Genomic DNA, 14,293 nt, shown 5'->3' with positions numbered 1-14,293 from the left:
ACAATACCATTTTCATTCTTCATGTAATGTATGTCTTTCAGTGCTGAAACTAACTTGATTTGGATTAGTGGTTATTTACTTTAATGTACTTATACTAGAATGGTTCTAATTCAACTTTAAATCCCACCCTGTAGACACTCTACTTTAAATCCCACCCTGTAGATACTCTACTTTAAATCCTACCCTGTAGATACTACTTTAAATCATACCCTGTAGATATTCTGCTTTAAATCCCATCCTGTAAATACCCTACTTTAAATCCCACCCTGTCGATACTCTGCTTTAAATCCCACCCAGTAGACACTCTACTTTAAATCCCACCCTGTAGATACTCTACTTTAAATCCCACCCTGTAGATACTCTACTTTAAATCCCACCCTGTAGATATTCTGCTTTAAATCCCACCCTGTAGATACTCTACCTCTGCTTTAAATCCCACCCTGTAGACACTCTGCTTTAAATCCCACCCAGTAGACACTCTACTTTAAATCCCACCCAGTAGACACTCTACTTTAAATCCCACCCTGTAGACACTCTGCTTTAAATCCCACCCAGTAGACACTACTTTAAATCCAACACTGTAGGTCCTCTACTTTAAATCCCACCCTGTAGACACTCTACTTTAAATCCCACCCTGTAGACACTCTACTTTAAATCCCACCCTGTAGATACTCTACTTTAAATCCCACCCTGTAGACACTCTACTTTAAATCCCACCCTGTAGATACTCTACTTTAAATCCCACCCTGTAGATACTCTACTTTAAATCCCACCCTGTAGATACTCTACTTTAAATCCCACCCTGTAGATACTCTACTTTAAATCCCACCCTGTAGATACTCTACCTCTGCTTTAAATCCCACCCTGTAGATACTCTACTTTAAATCCCACCCTGTAGATAATCTACTTTAAATCCCACCCTGTAGATACTCTACATTAAATCCCACCCTGTAGATACTCTACTTTAAATCCCACCCTGTAGATACTCTACATTAAATCTCACTCTGTAGATACTCTACATTAAATCTCACTCTGTAGATACTCTACTGATATTTGGGTTGCATCGCAAATAGCACCCTATTTACTATATAGTGCACTACTTTTGACCAGAGCCCTGTGGGCACTACATAGGGAAAAGGGAGTCATTTGGAATGCATACTTGGTATCAGAGCCAGGTCTGTTTGGATAGGAGCATCTGACCCTTGATCTATGGGGTTAGAGGGCCACTCACCTGAGGGCCGGCGGAACCACGCTCACCGGGACGACCAGACCTGCCAGGCTCACCCTGCAGAGGAGAGAGGAGAGCGAGGTTGATGGAGAGACAGAGAGGTCCTCTCACTGTGAACAATGCTGTGGCAAACAGTGACAATAACGTGGCATACAAAAATGCATAAAAAAGTGATGAAAAAATAGCAAATATCATGATTAAATTACATAGTACCAGTCAAAAGTTTGGACACAACTACTCAAATGGAATGAGATAGAAGGAAAGTGGAGATCAGATCTGACAAATGGAATGAGATAGAAGGAAAGTGGAGATCAGATCTGACAAATGGAATGAGATAGAAGGAAAGTAGAGATCAGATCTGACTAATGGAATGAGATAGAAGGAAAGTGGATATCATATCTGACAAATTGAATGAGATAGAAGGAAAGTTGAGATCATGAAAACACAACTTACATTATCTCCGTTCTTGCCTGGGGGGCCCATTGTACCACGTTGACCCATGGGACCCTACAGGGGGGGAAAAAAGCATGAAGGGAGGTGTGTGTGTGTGTGTGTGTGTTGCTCTGTGTCAAAGGTTACTGGGGTATAGTATACATTTATTATGACTGTTATAGATCACAAATGACAGGGCTCACTGAAATATAATATACACACACGTGTGAATAGTCAGTGTGTGTGTGTGTGGGGGCGTGGGCATGGGAGGTGGCTACTACAACATGGTCATAGACAGGAAGTGATGCGTTCAGAATGTGTGTCAATTGATATTGATGGGCACAGGAAGTTGCAATGTTTGTATACTCACAGCACCGCCAGGCTCACCGGGCTCGCCAGGGGGACCATGATGACCGGGGGGACCCTGGACATGAACACAGATCAGACCATATGACACAGGGTATATAAGCTCTAAGACTTATTATTATAACAAATTATGGGACATTTTCCGGAAAGAAATGAATCCTAATCCTGTATGTACTAAAAGCCTTTTTCAAAGGAGATTCTCCATTGAGCATGCTTTTTAGTCCCACACTAGACTTAATCTCCGTCCGGGAAACCGGCCCCATACGACGTACTGTTTTAAGACATAAATATACTACATTGTATACTGTAGAAATGTATGCAGAGTCTCTAAAACAAACTATAGACATGTTATGGTCAGAGGGAACATGAGAATGTAGCTGCTATAATAAACACAGTTGCAACTAAATGTTTATTTGTTAAAAAAAAAATGAGATGAGTGAGGTTGGTGTTGTTGACAACACATCAAATGACTAATGAGAGGATACTTACAGTGTTTCCTGGTGGGCCAGCGAGACCACGAGGACCCATTGGCCCCTGTTGGAAACACAACAACCAATGAATCAATGAACCCATTTGCAGCAGTACTTTACCTCCTTTGATTGAGATAAAGTGATTCTGTGAGATATTGTTATCTAAAGGATAAAATAGCTGATGATTATGAGCGATCACTACCAGAGGACTACTGCAAACCTGAAAGCATCGTACTGTTTAAGCACTAGCTTAGTATAAACTCTACTGGGTCGACAGGATCCATGACCTTCTTCAGAAACACCAATACTAATCTGGTCTGCCTGGGTTCTGGCTATGTGATTGCGTAACTCTGACTAATAATTTTGTAGATGTTTGGTAATAGACAATGGTTGGCCATTTGTGAAGACAGTTTTGCATTGCAGCAGTCCACATTATCTGTGTTTCATATAGTTAACATCATTGTTTTGATACTGTCTCTTATCAGGGTTCCTGAAGGGGTTTGTCTCAGCGAGGACCATTTTGGAAAAAAGTGTTTTAATTACTCCTTGTATGTGCTATCCTCTGGGAATGCAATGTCCATGTATATCTTGCTGTATATGTTTTTACGCAAATAAATTCAATTCCATTTATCCTGGAAATGTGGCTTCACTCTCCACACTAAACATCACAGAGGAAGAAAACAAGCATTTTGTACCATTGGTCCCTGTTGGGCCTGGCCGCCACTGGATTTCTCCTCATAACCGTGGTGCATCTGAGGAGAGAAGTTCTGGAGGAAAGGAAAGAAATGATCCATTTGTTAATAACACTGTCTGTAACTCATGTTTATAACTGGCTACAATTGTTAATAACACTGTCCGTAAGTCACATTTATAATTGGTTATAATTGTTATTAACACTGTCTGTAAGTCATGTTTATAATTGGTTATAATTGTTAATAACACTGTCCGTAAGTCGTGTTTATAACTGCTATAACTGTTAATAACACTATCTGTACTGTAAGTCATGTTTATAATAGATTAGAACTGTTAATAACACTGTCTGTAAGTCATGTTTATAATTGGTTATAATTGTTAATAACACTGTCTGTAAGTCATGTTTATAATTGGTTATAATTGTTAATAACACAGTCTGTAAGTCATGTTTATAATTGGTTATAATTGTTAATAACACTGTCCGTAAGTCGTGTTTATAACTACTATAACTGTTAATAACACTATCTGTACTGTAAGTCATGTTTATAATAGATTAGAACTGTTAATAACACTGTCCATAAGTCACATTTATAATTGGGTATAATGGTTAATAACACTGTCTGTAAGCCATGTTTATAATTGGTTATAAATGTTAATAACACTGTCTGTAAGCCATGTTTATAATTGGTTATACATGTTAATAACACTGTCTGTATGTCATGTTTATAATTGGTTATAATTGTTAATAACACTGTCCGTAAGTCATGTTTATAATTGGTTATAAATGTTAATAACACTATCCGTAAGTAACAATTAAAATTGGTTATAATTGTTAATAACACTGTCTGTAAGTCGTGTTTATAACTGCTATAACTGTTAATAACACTATCTGTACTGTAAGTCATGTTTATAATAGATTAGAACTGTTAATAACACTGTCCGTAAGCCACATCTATAATTGGTTATAATTGTTAATAACACTGTTTGTAAGTCATGTTTATAATTGGTTATAAATGTTAATAACACTATCCGTAAGTCACGTTTATAATTGTTTATAATTGTTATTAACACTGTCTGTAAGTCGTGTTTATAACTGCTATAACTGTTAATAACACTTTCTGTACTGTAAGTCATATTTATAATAGATTAGAACTGTTAATAACACTGTCTGTAATTCAAACTCCAAAATGGTACCCAATTCCCTACAAATTACACTACATTTGACCAGGGTTCTGGTCAAAAGTAGTGCACTATATAGGGAACAGGGTGCCATTTGGGACGTAGCTTTAGTCATATAGGGTGAAATAACAGCTTGCTACATCAAACAATTCATTAGGAAATGGGGCAAGTATCTACTAGTATCACTATTAATGAGGAGGAACCTTTTCTATCTACTATCATTACAGATTTGTGTGCCTCTCTGTTTTCTCTTTCTAGTCCAGGGCTCTCCAACCCTGTTCATGGAGAGCTACCATACAGTAGGTTCTCACTCTAACCCTGATTCTGGAGAGCGACCCTCCTGTAGGTTTTCATTCCAACCCTGTTCTTGGAGAGCTACCCTCCTGTAGGTTCTCACTCTAACCCTGATTCTGGAGAGCGACCCTCCTGTAGGTTTTCATTCCAACTCTGTTCTTGGAGAGCTATCCTCCTGTAGGTTTTCACTACAACCCTGTTCTTGGAGAGCTACCCTCCTGTAGGTTTTCACTACAACCCTGTTCTTGGAGAGCTACCGTCCTGTAGGTTTTCACTACAACCCTGTTCTTGGAGAGCTACCCTCCTGTAGGTTTTCACTACAACCCTGTTCTTGGCGAGCTACCCTCCTGTAGGTTTTCACTACAACCCTGTTCTTGGAGAGATACCCTCCTGTAGGTTTTCACTACAACCCTGTTCTTGGAGAGCTACCGTCCTGTAGGTTTTCACTACAACCCTGTTCTTGGAGAGCTACCCTCCTGTAGGTTTTCACTACAACCCTGTTCTTGGAGAGCTACCCTCCTGTAGGTTTTCACTACAACCCTGTTCTTGGAGAGCTACCGTCCTGTAGGGTTTCACTACAACTCTAATCTAGCAGACCTGATTCTTATAATTAGCTTGTTGATAAGATTAATCAGGTTGGTTTCAACAGGGGTTGGAGCGAAAACCTACAGGAGGGTAGCTCTCCAGGAACAGGGTTGGAGTGAAAACTTACAGGAGGGTAGCTCTCCAGGAACAGGGTTGGAGTGAAAACCTACAGGAGGGTAGCTCACCAAAAACAAGCTTGGAGAGCCCTCCTCTACTCTAACTCCTCTCCTCCATAACCCTGCCTTAGATCAGAGAACCAGGGAGCTGTCCACTCACCACTGGTGCTGAAGGGAGCAAGGAGCTACTATAAACTCACCACTGGTGTTGAAGGGAGCAGGGAGCTACTGTAAACTCACCACTGGCCCTGAAGGGAGCAGGGAGCTACTGTAAACTCACCACTGGTGTTGAAGGGAGCAGGGAGCTACTGTAAACTCACCACTGGTGCTGAAGGGAGCAGGGAGCTACTGTAAACTCACCACTGGCCCTGAAGGGAGCAGGGAGCTACTGTAAACTCACCACTGGTGCTGAAGGGAGCAGGGGGCTACTGTAAACTCACCACTGGTGCTGAAGGGAGCAGGGAGCTACTGTAAACTTATACCACTGGCGCTGAAGGGAGCAGGGGGCTACTGTAAACTTACCACTGGTGCTGAAGGGAGCAGGGGGCTACTGTAAACTTACCACTGGTGCTGAAGGGAGCAGGGGGCTACTGTAAACTCACCACTGGCACTGAAGGGAGCAGGGAGCTACTGTAAACTTACCACTGGTGCTGAAGGGAGCAGGGGGCTACTGTAAACTCACCACTGGTGCTGAAGGGAGCAGGGGGCTACTGTAAACTCACCACTGGTGCTGAAGGGAGCAGGGGGCTACTGTAAACTCACCACTGGCACTGAAGGGAGCAGGGGGCTACTGTAAACTCACCACTGGTGTTGAAGGGAGCAGGGGGCTACTGTAAACTCACCACTGGTGCTGAAGGGAGCAGGGGGCTACTGTAAACTTACCACTGGTGCTGAAGGGAGCAGGGAGCTACTGTAAACTCACCACTGGTGCTGAAGGGAGCAGGGGGCTACTGTAAACTCACCACTGGTGCTGAAGGGAGCAGGGGGCTACTGTAAACTCACTGCTCTCTAACTCAGATATCGGTTCATATTTCCTCTCAGGTAAAAAGCATGGATGTAAATAACTCTGGTACAAGACTGGTAGTAACTGGACAATATCCACAGGAAATAGTCAGTGGATATTGTCTTGTCATGAGGTTACTTACTCCACCGCCAAGGCCAGGAGGTCCAGGGGGGCCCGGGGGGCCAGGAAGGCCAGGCTGGCCGTCCATGCCATCGTTACCGGGAACACCCTCAGGACCCTGAAGAGATGGACAGACAGATACACAGACAGCTAGTCAGTAACAGAGACAGATATATTGACAGACAGCTACTCAGTAACAGCTCAGCCTTCAACAACCCATGGCTGAGTTACTTAGATAAATACAGTTCTGTGACAAATTCAGGTCTATCTTCTAATGCACTTCATAAGATAAATGATATTATAATTGGTATAATTGGTATAGACCTAAAAGTGGTGGTTGAAGTGGTGAAGTAGTAAATGCTGTAAATAGAAATTGTGGAATTGTTGATTTTTTTCTTTAAAATGTTTAAAATCATTCACACCAGTTGGTTTGCAAGTGCTGATGGAACCACTCAAAAAGTAGAGGCTGCAGTATGGGCTGCAAACCTACAATGAACAACGATCCATACATTTGACCTGTGTTGCAAAGGTCAATGTTCAAACAAAGGTCATTATGTTTAATATTTGAAAAATCTATATCTGTCAATAGAAACTAATGTCAACCTTTACTTTTACAGACTAAGTTGTAAGTTAAACAGTTACAATAACATTGTACTGTAAAAACTCTACTGCAAATTAGCTTTGATGTGTTTAATAGCTGTGTTCAATAGGTGTGTTCAATAGGTGTGTTCCATAGGTGTGTTCCATAGGTATGTTCCATAGGTGTGTTCCATAGGTATGTTCTATAGGTGTGTTCCATAGGTGTGTTCCATAGGTGTGTTCCATAGGTATGTTCTATAGGTGTGTTCAATAGGTGTGTTCATTAGGTGTATTCAATAGGTGTGTAAACTCAGAACCTAATTTCATTGTCTAGTTACTCCATTTGATTCTGTACTGAACAGAAGCAGCAGATAAGCCAAATACCGTCTCCTGCTCCTCCCCTTCCAAAATGTCCACCTGTGTTTACAATCCTTTACAGTTCAAATCCCAACCTCCACTTCAAGCACCACTTCTGCAAAGCCATGATTCGTCAGAAGAATCAATGACACAAATCCACCGTACCAGAATATGTTTTTCCTTAGGCCTCTCATGGAACATCTAAACCATGGGACATGTAGCAAGCTATACAATTTACTTACAGAAAATAAACAACTTCAAGTTGAACTTAAGTTAAACTTATGTCCTAAGTTGAACTTGAAACTTACATCATCACCCTTGGGGCCAACTCCTCCCTCTGGTCCCTATGGGGGAACAACAAGAGGAAGAGAATCAGTTGTGCTACAGTGCTCCTTTCACTGCACTCCAATGAGAGAGGTGTAGTCCTACTGAGGCACCAATGAGAGAGGTGGAGTCCTACTGAGGCACCAATGAGAGAGGTGGAGTCCTACTGAGGCACTAATGAGAGAGGTGGAGTCCTACTGAGGCACCAATGAGAGAGGTGTAGTCCTACTGAGGCACCAATGAGAGAGGTGGAGTCCTACTGAGGCACTAATGAGAGAGGTGTAGTCCTACTGAGGCACCAATGAGAGAGGTGTAGTCCTACTGAGGCACCAATGAGAGAGGTGTAATCCTACTGAGGCACCAATGAGAGAGGTGTAGTCCTACTGAGGCACCAATGAGAGAGGTGTAGTCCTACTGAGGCACTAATGAGAGAGGTGTAGTCCTACTGAGGCACTAATGAGAGAGGTGTAGTCCTACTGAGGCACCAATGAGAGAGGTGTAGTCCTACTGAGGCACCAAATGAGAGAGGTGTAATCCTACTGAGGCACCAATGAGAGAGGTGTAGTCCTACTGAGGCACCAATGAGAGAGGTGTAGTCCTACTGAGGCACCAATGAAAGAGGTGTAGTCCTACTGAGGCACTAATGAGAGAGGTGTAGTCCTACTGAGGCACTAATGAGAGAGGTGTAGTCCTACTGAGGCACCAATGAGAGAGGTGTAGTCCTACTGAGGCACTAATGAGAGAGGTGTAAGTCCTACTGAGGCACCAGTGCGAGAGGTGTAGTCCTACTGAAGCACCAATGAGAGAGGTGTAGTCCTACTGAGGCACCAATGAGAGAGGTATAGTCCTACTGAGGCACCAATGAGAGGTGAGGTCCTACTGAGGCACCAATGAGAGAGGTATAGTCCTACTGAGGCACCAATGAGAGGTGAGGTCCTACTGAGGCACCAATGAGAGAGGTGTAGTCCTACTGAAGCACCAACGAGAGAGGTGTAGTCCTACTGAGGTAGCAGTATACTTAGCACAAATAAAGGCATTGAACGTTTGTTTGGTGGAGGGTCAAATGGTAAGCCTAGAGCACATTCGAAAGATATCACAGTTTGAATGAAATAAAATGAATAGCATACACCACATATTTCAACAAATATTACCCATAACGAACATAATGGGCTCATTTATGATGCCTGTAAGCAGGCCAGAACTGTCATTATTCAATGATATGATAACAGTCATGCACCAATGGAGGCTGCAGAGGGAAGGATGGCTCATTATAACGGCTGGAACAGAGCTAATGGAATGGCATCAAACCGTGTGTTTTATATATTTGATCCCATTCCACTGATTCCACTGATTCCACTCCAGCCATTAGCACTAAGCCCGTCCTCCCCAATTAAGGTGCCACCAACCTCCCGTGTCATGCACTAATACATTTTCACCGACATCAATCAATCTTGGGAGTAAAATGTGCATAAATACCTCTGTCTCAGACACTACTGGCCCCTGGGGACCTATGAAATCAATTGAGAGGAAAATATAATATTATTATTACCCCATATGAACTCATATCAAACATGAACTGTGTCATAGTACTATCCTGTAAAACAATGTTTCTCAATGTACAATAATACTGTGTTGATAATGAATGCATGATGGCTGGATCCCATACAGGAATGTGAAGGCATCACAGGCTTAATCCTGATTAGGCCTATACATAAGGAGATGTGAGTGTAAAATGCACATCCACATCTCCAGCATTTAACAGGGTTAATCCATTGGAGGGAAAAGAAAAGCAATAGTAATATCCAACTGGATGATTTGCTTCTCATCAATAAGGTATCCACAGTCCTTTCTAAGTAATGGCCAGCCCAGTCTGGGCAGTGTAGCCTAAGGGCTGCTCAGTTCCTTTTCGGGTTTGTCCCCCTCTGTCTATAACTGGAAACATTGCAGCCAACTGGTGCCACTAGGCGGTGCCAGAAAACTACCACAAAGCACAGGTGGGCGGCAGGTAGCCTAGTGGTTAGAGCGTTGGGTCAGTAACCGAAAGGTTGCTAGATCGAATCCCTTAGCTGACAAGGTAAACATCTGTCATTCTGCCCCTGAACAAGGCAGTTAACCCACTGTACTTAGGCCGTCATTGTAAATAAAAATGTGTTCTTAACTGACTTGACTAGTTAAAAAAAGGTTAAAAAATAAATATAAGGTCATCAAAGGTAGGCTACCCTCTGTCTCGGAGTCATCGGGGCAGATAGGACAGCATTCGCCGTCGGGGATGATAGGGTCGGCGCAGTCGGTTGTGTCCTCACAAATCACTTCATCGCACATAACGGTTCCGCTGTCGCAGACGCAGATCTGGCAGGGTTCAGGTTTCCACACATCCTTATCGTTGTACTGTTGGCCGTCCAACGAGCAGCTGCCGAATCCACCTGGGAAGATGGAGTTTTGGAGACGCAAGGTAAGTCACATGGCAAATAAATAAACCAGAAGTGACATAATTTAAAAAGAAGGCCTCCTACTTCTAACGTGTAGGCATAACCCAAACCTCTTTAAATAAAAATGTGACAATGCAGGAAAAACTAGAAAAGAGCAAACCAGTCATGACTGTGAAACTGAAGTCCTGCCGCAGGTACTGTAGACCTAATGTAGGATCCTAGGAGGCCACTCTCAATGAATCGACATAGGCCTAATATTGGCAAGGTCTAGACCTACCAAGATCCCAAAGGCTCAAGGCCCAACTTGAGAATCCTTTAGATATGCATTAGATGTAGGCCTATTTAGAGAATTTTAAAGAAAAAGTAGCCTACTACCCTACTACTCCCTACTATAGGCATAAATGAACTGAATGTCCTATTGTGTTGCACTGGTTGTTGCCTTTGCAGTAGACCAGCATTGGCCAAAGGCCATGGGGGTGTCTAATATGGGAGTTGTAACGTGGTTGGTGAAAATGGGGGAGCCACCCCCTCGAAACATAAAATGTTTCCAAATGCAATGAAATGCTTTGTGAAATGCACTATTACCAAGGCCTATGTTTGAACATTGAACTACAAGCGATGCTATAGCCAACATCAGACAGGCCTGTAGGCTCTCTGATTGGGGTTCCGGTGGGTCCCTATACTTGTAATTGTTAATATCTACCACATAGTGGCGCTCCCAGCCTGTACAATGACAATATCTACAGAGCCATATGCCCCTCCCTATATCCAATCTGGTCAATTGATGTCTAGACAATTCCATTGAAGACATCATAGATAAACTATTTTCACTTAATTTGACTCCCTGGTAAAGTTATTCTAAAACAAGCAATGGAAACTTCTTATTGCAAATTCCATTTGTGTTTGTTAAATAGGTTACAAACTTTAATTTATACTAGTAGGCCAATGGGGAATAAGGCGTGGCTTTCCTATTGTCTAATCTTTCAGGAGCTTTTTCCTGTCCAGGCATAATTCGTTGTTGCGTTGTTCATAATATAATTCCTAGATTTTGGTGATAGGCCTCAGATGCAAATCAACTTTTGTTCTGAGCTTTTTTTCAGAAAAATATTTCCTCATCGCTTATTTGTATTTAATATACATCAGCAATATATATGTTTTCAAGTGGTTTGTAAATGTTTAGTTAATTCCAAATCCATCTGAACATCACGTCATCATTGCGCATCCAAGCTTTAGCAGCAGCTAGAATTTCCCTTCCCCGAGGACATGGAATAGCGCGTGAACAGTGATGGCAGGGGCGCGATAAACATGTGTCTGCACGCCAGAGAAACGCTCAGCCATGGAAGCAGAACAATATCAAATCCTTGTTCAATGCATCGAGCTTCGGAGCTCCAAAAGCAATGGTATAAGCTTTTGCTGACAATTTAACCCCATGTTTCCCACAGGGAAGCATAATTTGTAACATCCCAAACACAAAAGAAAGGTGCGCAGCATCCTTTTACGCGCTATCCAATTCTTCATGCGAGCGTCCCTGTCCCATAATCTCATATAAAGTGATACTTACTATCGTCCTCTCCTTGACCTCTCGCCAATAGTACTGTTGCGCTCAGCAGCAGCGCTAACCGAATATCCACAAAGCTGAACATGTCTAAATATTAGACATGTAGACTCTTTGCGGCAAGGGGAATCCTGGTTTTACTCCTCAGACTCCAACCATAAAACGTAGAGTCCGGTTCTTTGTTACTCCAATCCAGACCCTGACAGAACCACCCTACTGCCCAACCAAATGAGTAAACTGGGCTTTTATATGCCACACTTTTGGGGAGGTCCTGTGAGCAGAAGATAATTTGTACATGTTCAAGTGAAAGGAGTCCCTCCTTCACAGTTCAGGGGGGAAGGGCGGCATTTACAACATGTCAAACAAGTTCACATTTCGGTTAAAACGTGGACATTCAAACACCGGGGCTGTCATCTTCCGACTCTATGGATATTTTTGGCGTATTCAAACGAACTATTTTCAAGCCTACTTAAATCTTGATAGTAGCCTATTCAACTTGAGGCAACTTGTCAGGAACGTTTTTAAATCAACATTTTGGAACATGCAATCAAGTGTTTCATTATTTAAATTGCGTTGTAAGCTAAGTATTTTATTTTACGTGGAATAGTAACAGCTGGGTTTAGGTTGTGCAATTTCAGATGATGCTGTTGCATGTGCTGTTGCATGTGGATGTTTTCCAGCAGACACCTTCGTGTCATGGAATATCAGAATGCAAGGATCTGAATAATTATCTGATCCTGACAGATTATGAAAATAGCTTCAGAAATTAAGCTTTGATTGACGTTTACGCACAATTTTACACACATATGTTAACTGTTTACACATAGAGATGCAATTTAAGGCTGGCCAAGGGAGCCAACAGTTGATTTCTTCTTTCTTACGGGTCTCGTGTCGTTTTATTGATTGATAGCAATGATAGCCATAATGGTTTCATTATTGGGTCCTACAGATGGATGCTATCACAATAGTTTGGAAATGAATCACCCTTGACAATAATTGGAAACGTGGCATAAAGTGGCCCACTTATGAATGAAGACAACATAACATTGTGCTAAAATAGTCTTGATGTAATGAGCTCTGAACAGATATGTGCCATGAGTTTATAGTTGTTGAGATGATTTTGAAATTCATGTATTACTTGTATAGGCTACACTCTCATTCACGTTTTTACTTGACACCAACATCCAAACAAAACTTCAATTAAAATGATATACCTACAATGTGCATCCAACATTCTGTTTTTATTGATTTTGTTCATTGTGATTTTGTTTCAGTCATCACAGTGTTTGGTTGACCCACCTTTCATAAAGACAATTGATTTAGTTCATTGTGATTTTGTTTCAGTCATCACAGTGTTTGGTTGACCCACCTTTCATAAAGACAATTGATTTAGTTCATTGCGATTTTGTTTCAGTCATCACAGTGTTTGGTTGACCCACCTTTCATAAAGACAATTGATTTTGTTCATTGTGATTTTGTTTCAGTCATCACAGTGTTTGGTTGACCCACCTTTCATAAAGACAATTGAATGGTGCATACATTCCGGCACAATAATCACTTCTGGCATTAAATGCATTGTAATTACATGACATGCATAATGCAGCTTCTCCAAATCTGTGTTGCCCCTCCCATGTGTAGATGATGCTGGAGAAGAAAATGTGGCAGTATTACAAAACACTCTCATTGCACTCTCAGTGAGAGGACACGTTGCAGCTTCTATTAACGTAGCCATATCTGACATCCTTCCTTCTCCAATGAGGTTTTTTTCTCTACTGTATACCACTGAGGCAATCAACCTAGAAACATGTATTTGACTTTCTAATTACAATGAGTGAAAATAATCAGAGGCAACAATTACACGTTTTGCAGCATTATTATTTCAACTTTAAAATGTTAATTACAGTATCTACAGCATCACTAAGAGAGGAAGTCACATTTATATTTTTTAAATGACCTACTGTTTAAAAACGAAAGAGGACTCAATGACTTAGGACACTGCAATATTTTTCCTTGAGAATTCATGTACACACTCTCATACTGGACATCACAAATAACAATCAACACTTCTAAACATTGTCTGAAATGTGTTGAGCTGTGCTATTACCTACATTTTGATCACCTATTTTTCATTAACTAGGCTTATTTGACATACAGTATCTGCAATATATATATATATATATATATATATATATATATATAGTGGGTGTTATAAATACACTACTCGTCAACAGTTTGGACATACCTACTCATTGAAGGGTTTTTCTTCTTTTTTTTAAACCATTTTCTACATTGTAGAATAATAGGGAAGACATCAACACTATGAAATTACACATATGGAATCATGTAGGAACCAAAAAAAGTGTTAATAAACAGATCAAAATATATTTTATATTTAGAATTGTTCAAAGTAGCCACCATTTGCCTCGATGACAGCTTTGCACACTCTGGGAATTCCCTCAACCAGCTTCATGAGGTAGTCACCTAGAATGCATTTCAATTAACAGGTGTGCCTTGTTAAAAGTTCATTTGTGGATTTTCTTTCCTTCTTAATGCGTTTGAGCGA

At 41.3% G+C, this 14,293-nt stretch overlaps 1 protein-coding gene across 1 annotated transcript in view; it reads right to left on the bottom strand.

Moving 5' to 3' along the window:
- Positions 1-11,955, bottom strand: part of LOC115118054 (collagen alpha-1(I) chain-like) — a 33,915-nt gene extending 21,960 nt beyond the window's left edge. Inside the window, exons 1-10 of the mRNA XM_029646589.2 lie at positions 11,737-11,955; positions 9,966-10,169; positions 9,223-9,254; positions 7,731-7,766; positions 6,509-6,604; positions 3,192-3,263; positions 2,516-2,560; positions 2,031-2,084; positions 1,682-1,735; positions 1,232-1,285 (exon numbers count right to left, since the gene is read on the bottom strand). Coding sequence (XP_029502449.1) covers positions 1,232-1,285; positions 1,682-1,735; positions 2,031-2,084; positions 2,516-2,560; positions 3,192-3,263; positions 6,509-6,604; positions 7,731-7,766; positions 9,223-9,254; positions 9,966-10,169; positions 11,737-11,818 — 729 coding nt within the window. The 5' untranslated portion in view covers positions 11,819-11,955. The remainder of the gene's footprint in view (positions 1-1,231; positions 1,286-1,681; positions 1,736-2,030; positions 2,085-2,515; positions 2,561-3,191; positions 3,264-6,508; positions 6,605-7,730; positions 7,767-9,222; positions 9,255-9,965; positions 10,170-11,736) is intronic.
- Positions 11,956-14,293: the final 2,338 nt, after the last annotated feature.

This window comes from Oncorhynchus nerka, unplaced genomic scaffold (genome assembly GCF_034236695.1).
Source record: "Oncorhynchus nerka isolate Pitt River unplaced genomic scaffold, Oner_Uvic_2.0 unplaced_scaffold_1131, whole genome shotgun sequence".
Lineage (NCBI taxonomy): Eukaryota > Metazoa > Chordata > Actinopteri > Salmoniformes > Salmonidae > Oncorhynchus > Oncorhynchus nerka.
The sequence above is the reverse complement of the archived record's forward strand: the minus strand, read 5'-3'. Positions and strand labels throughout refer to the sequence as shown.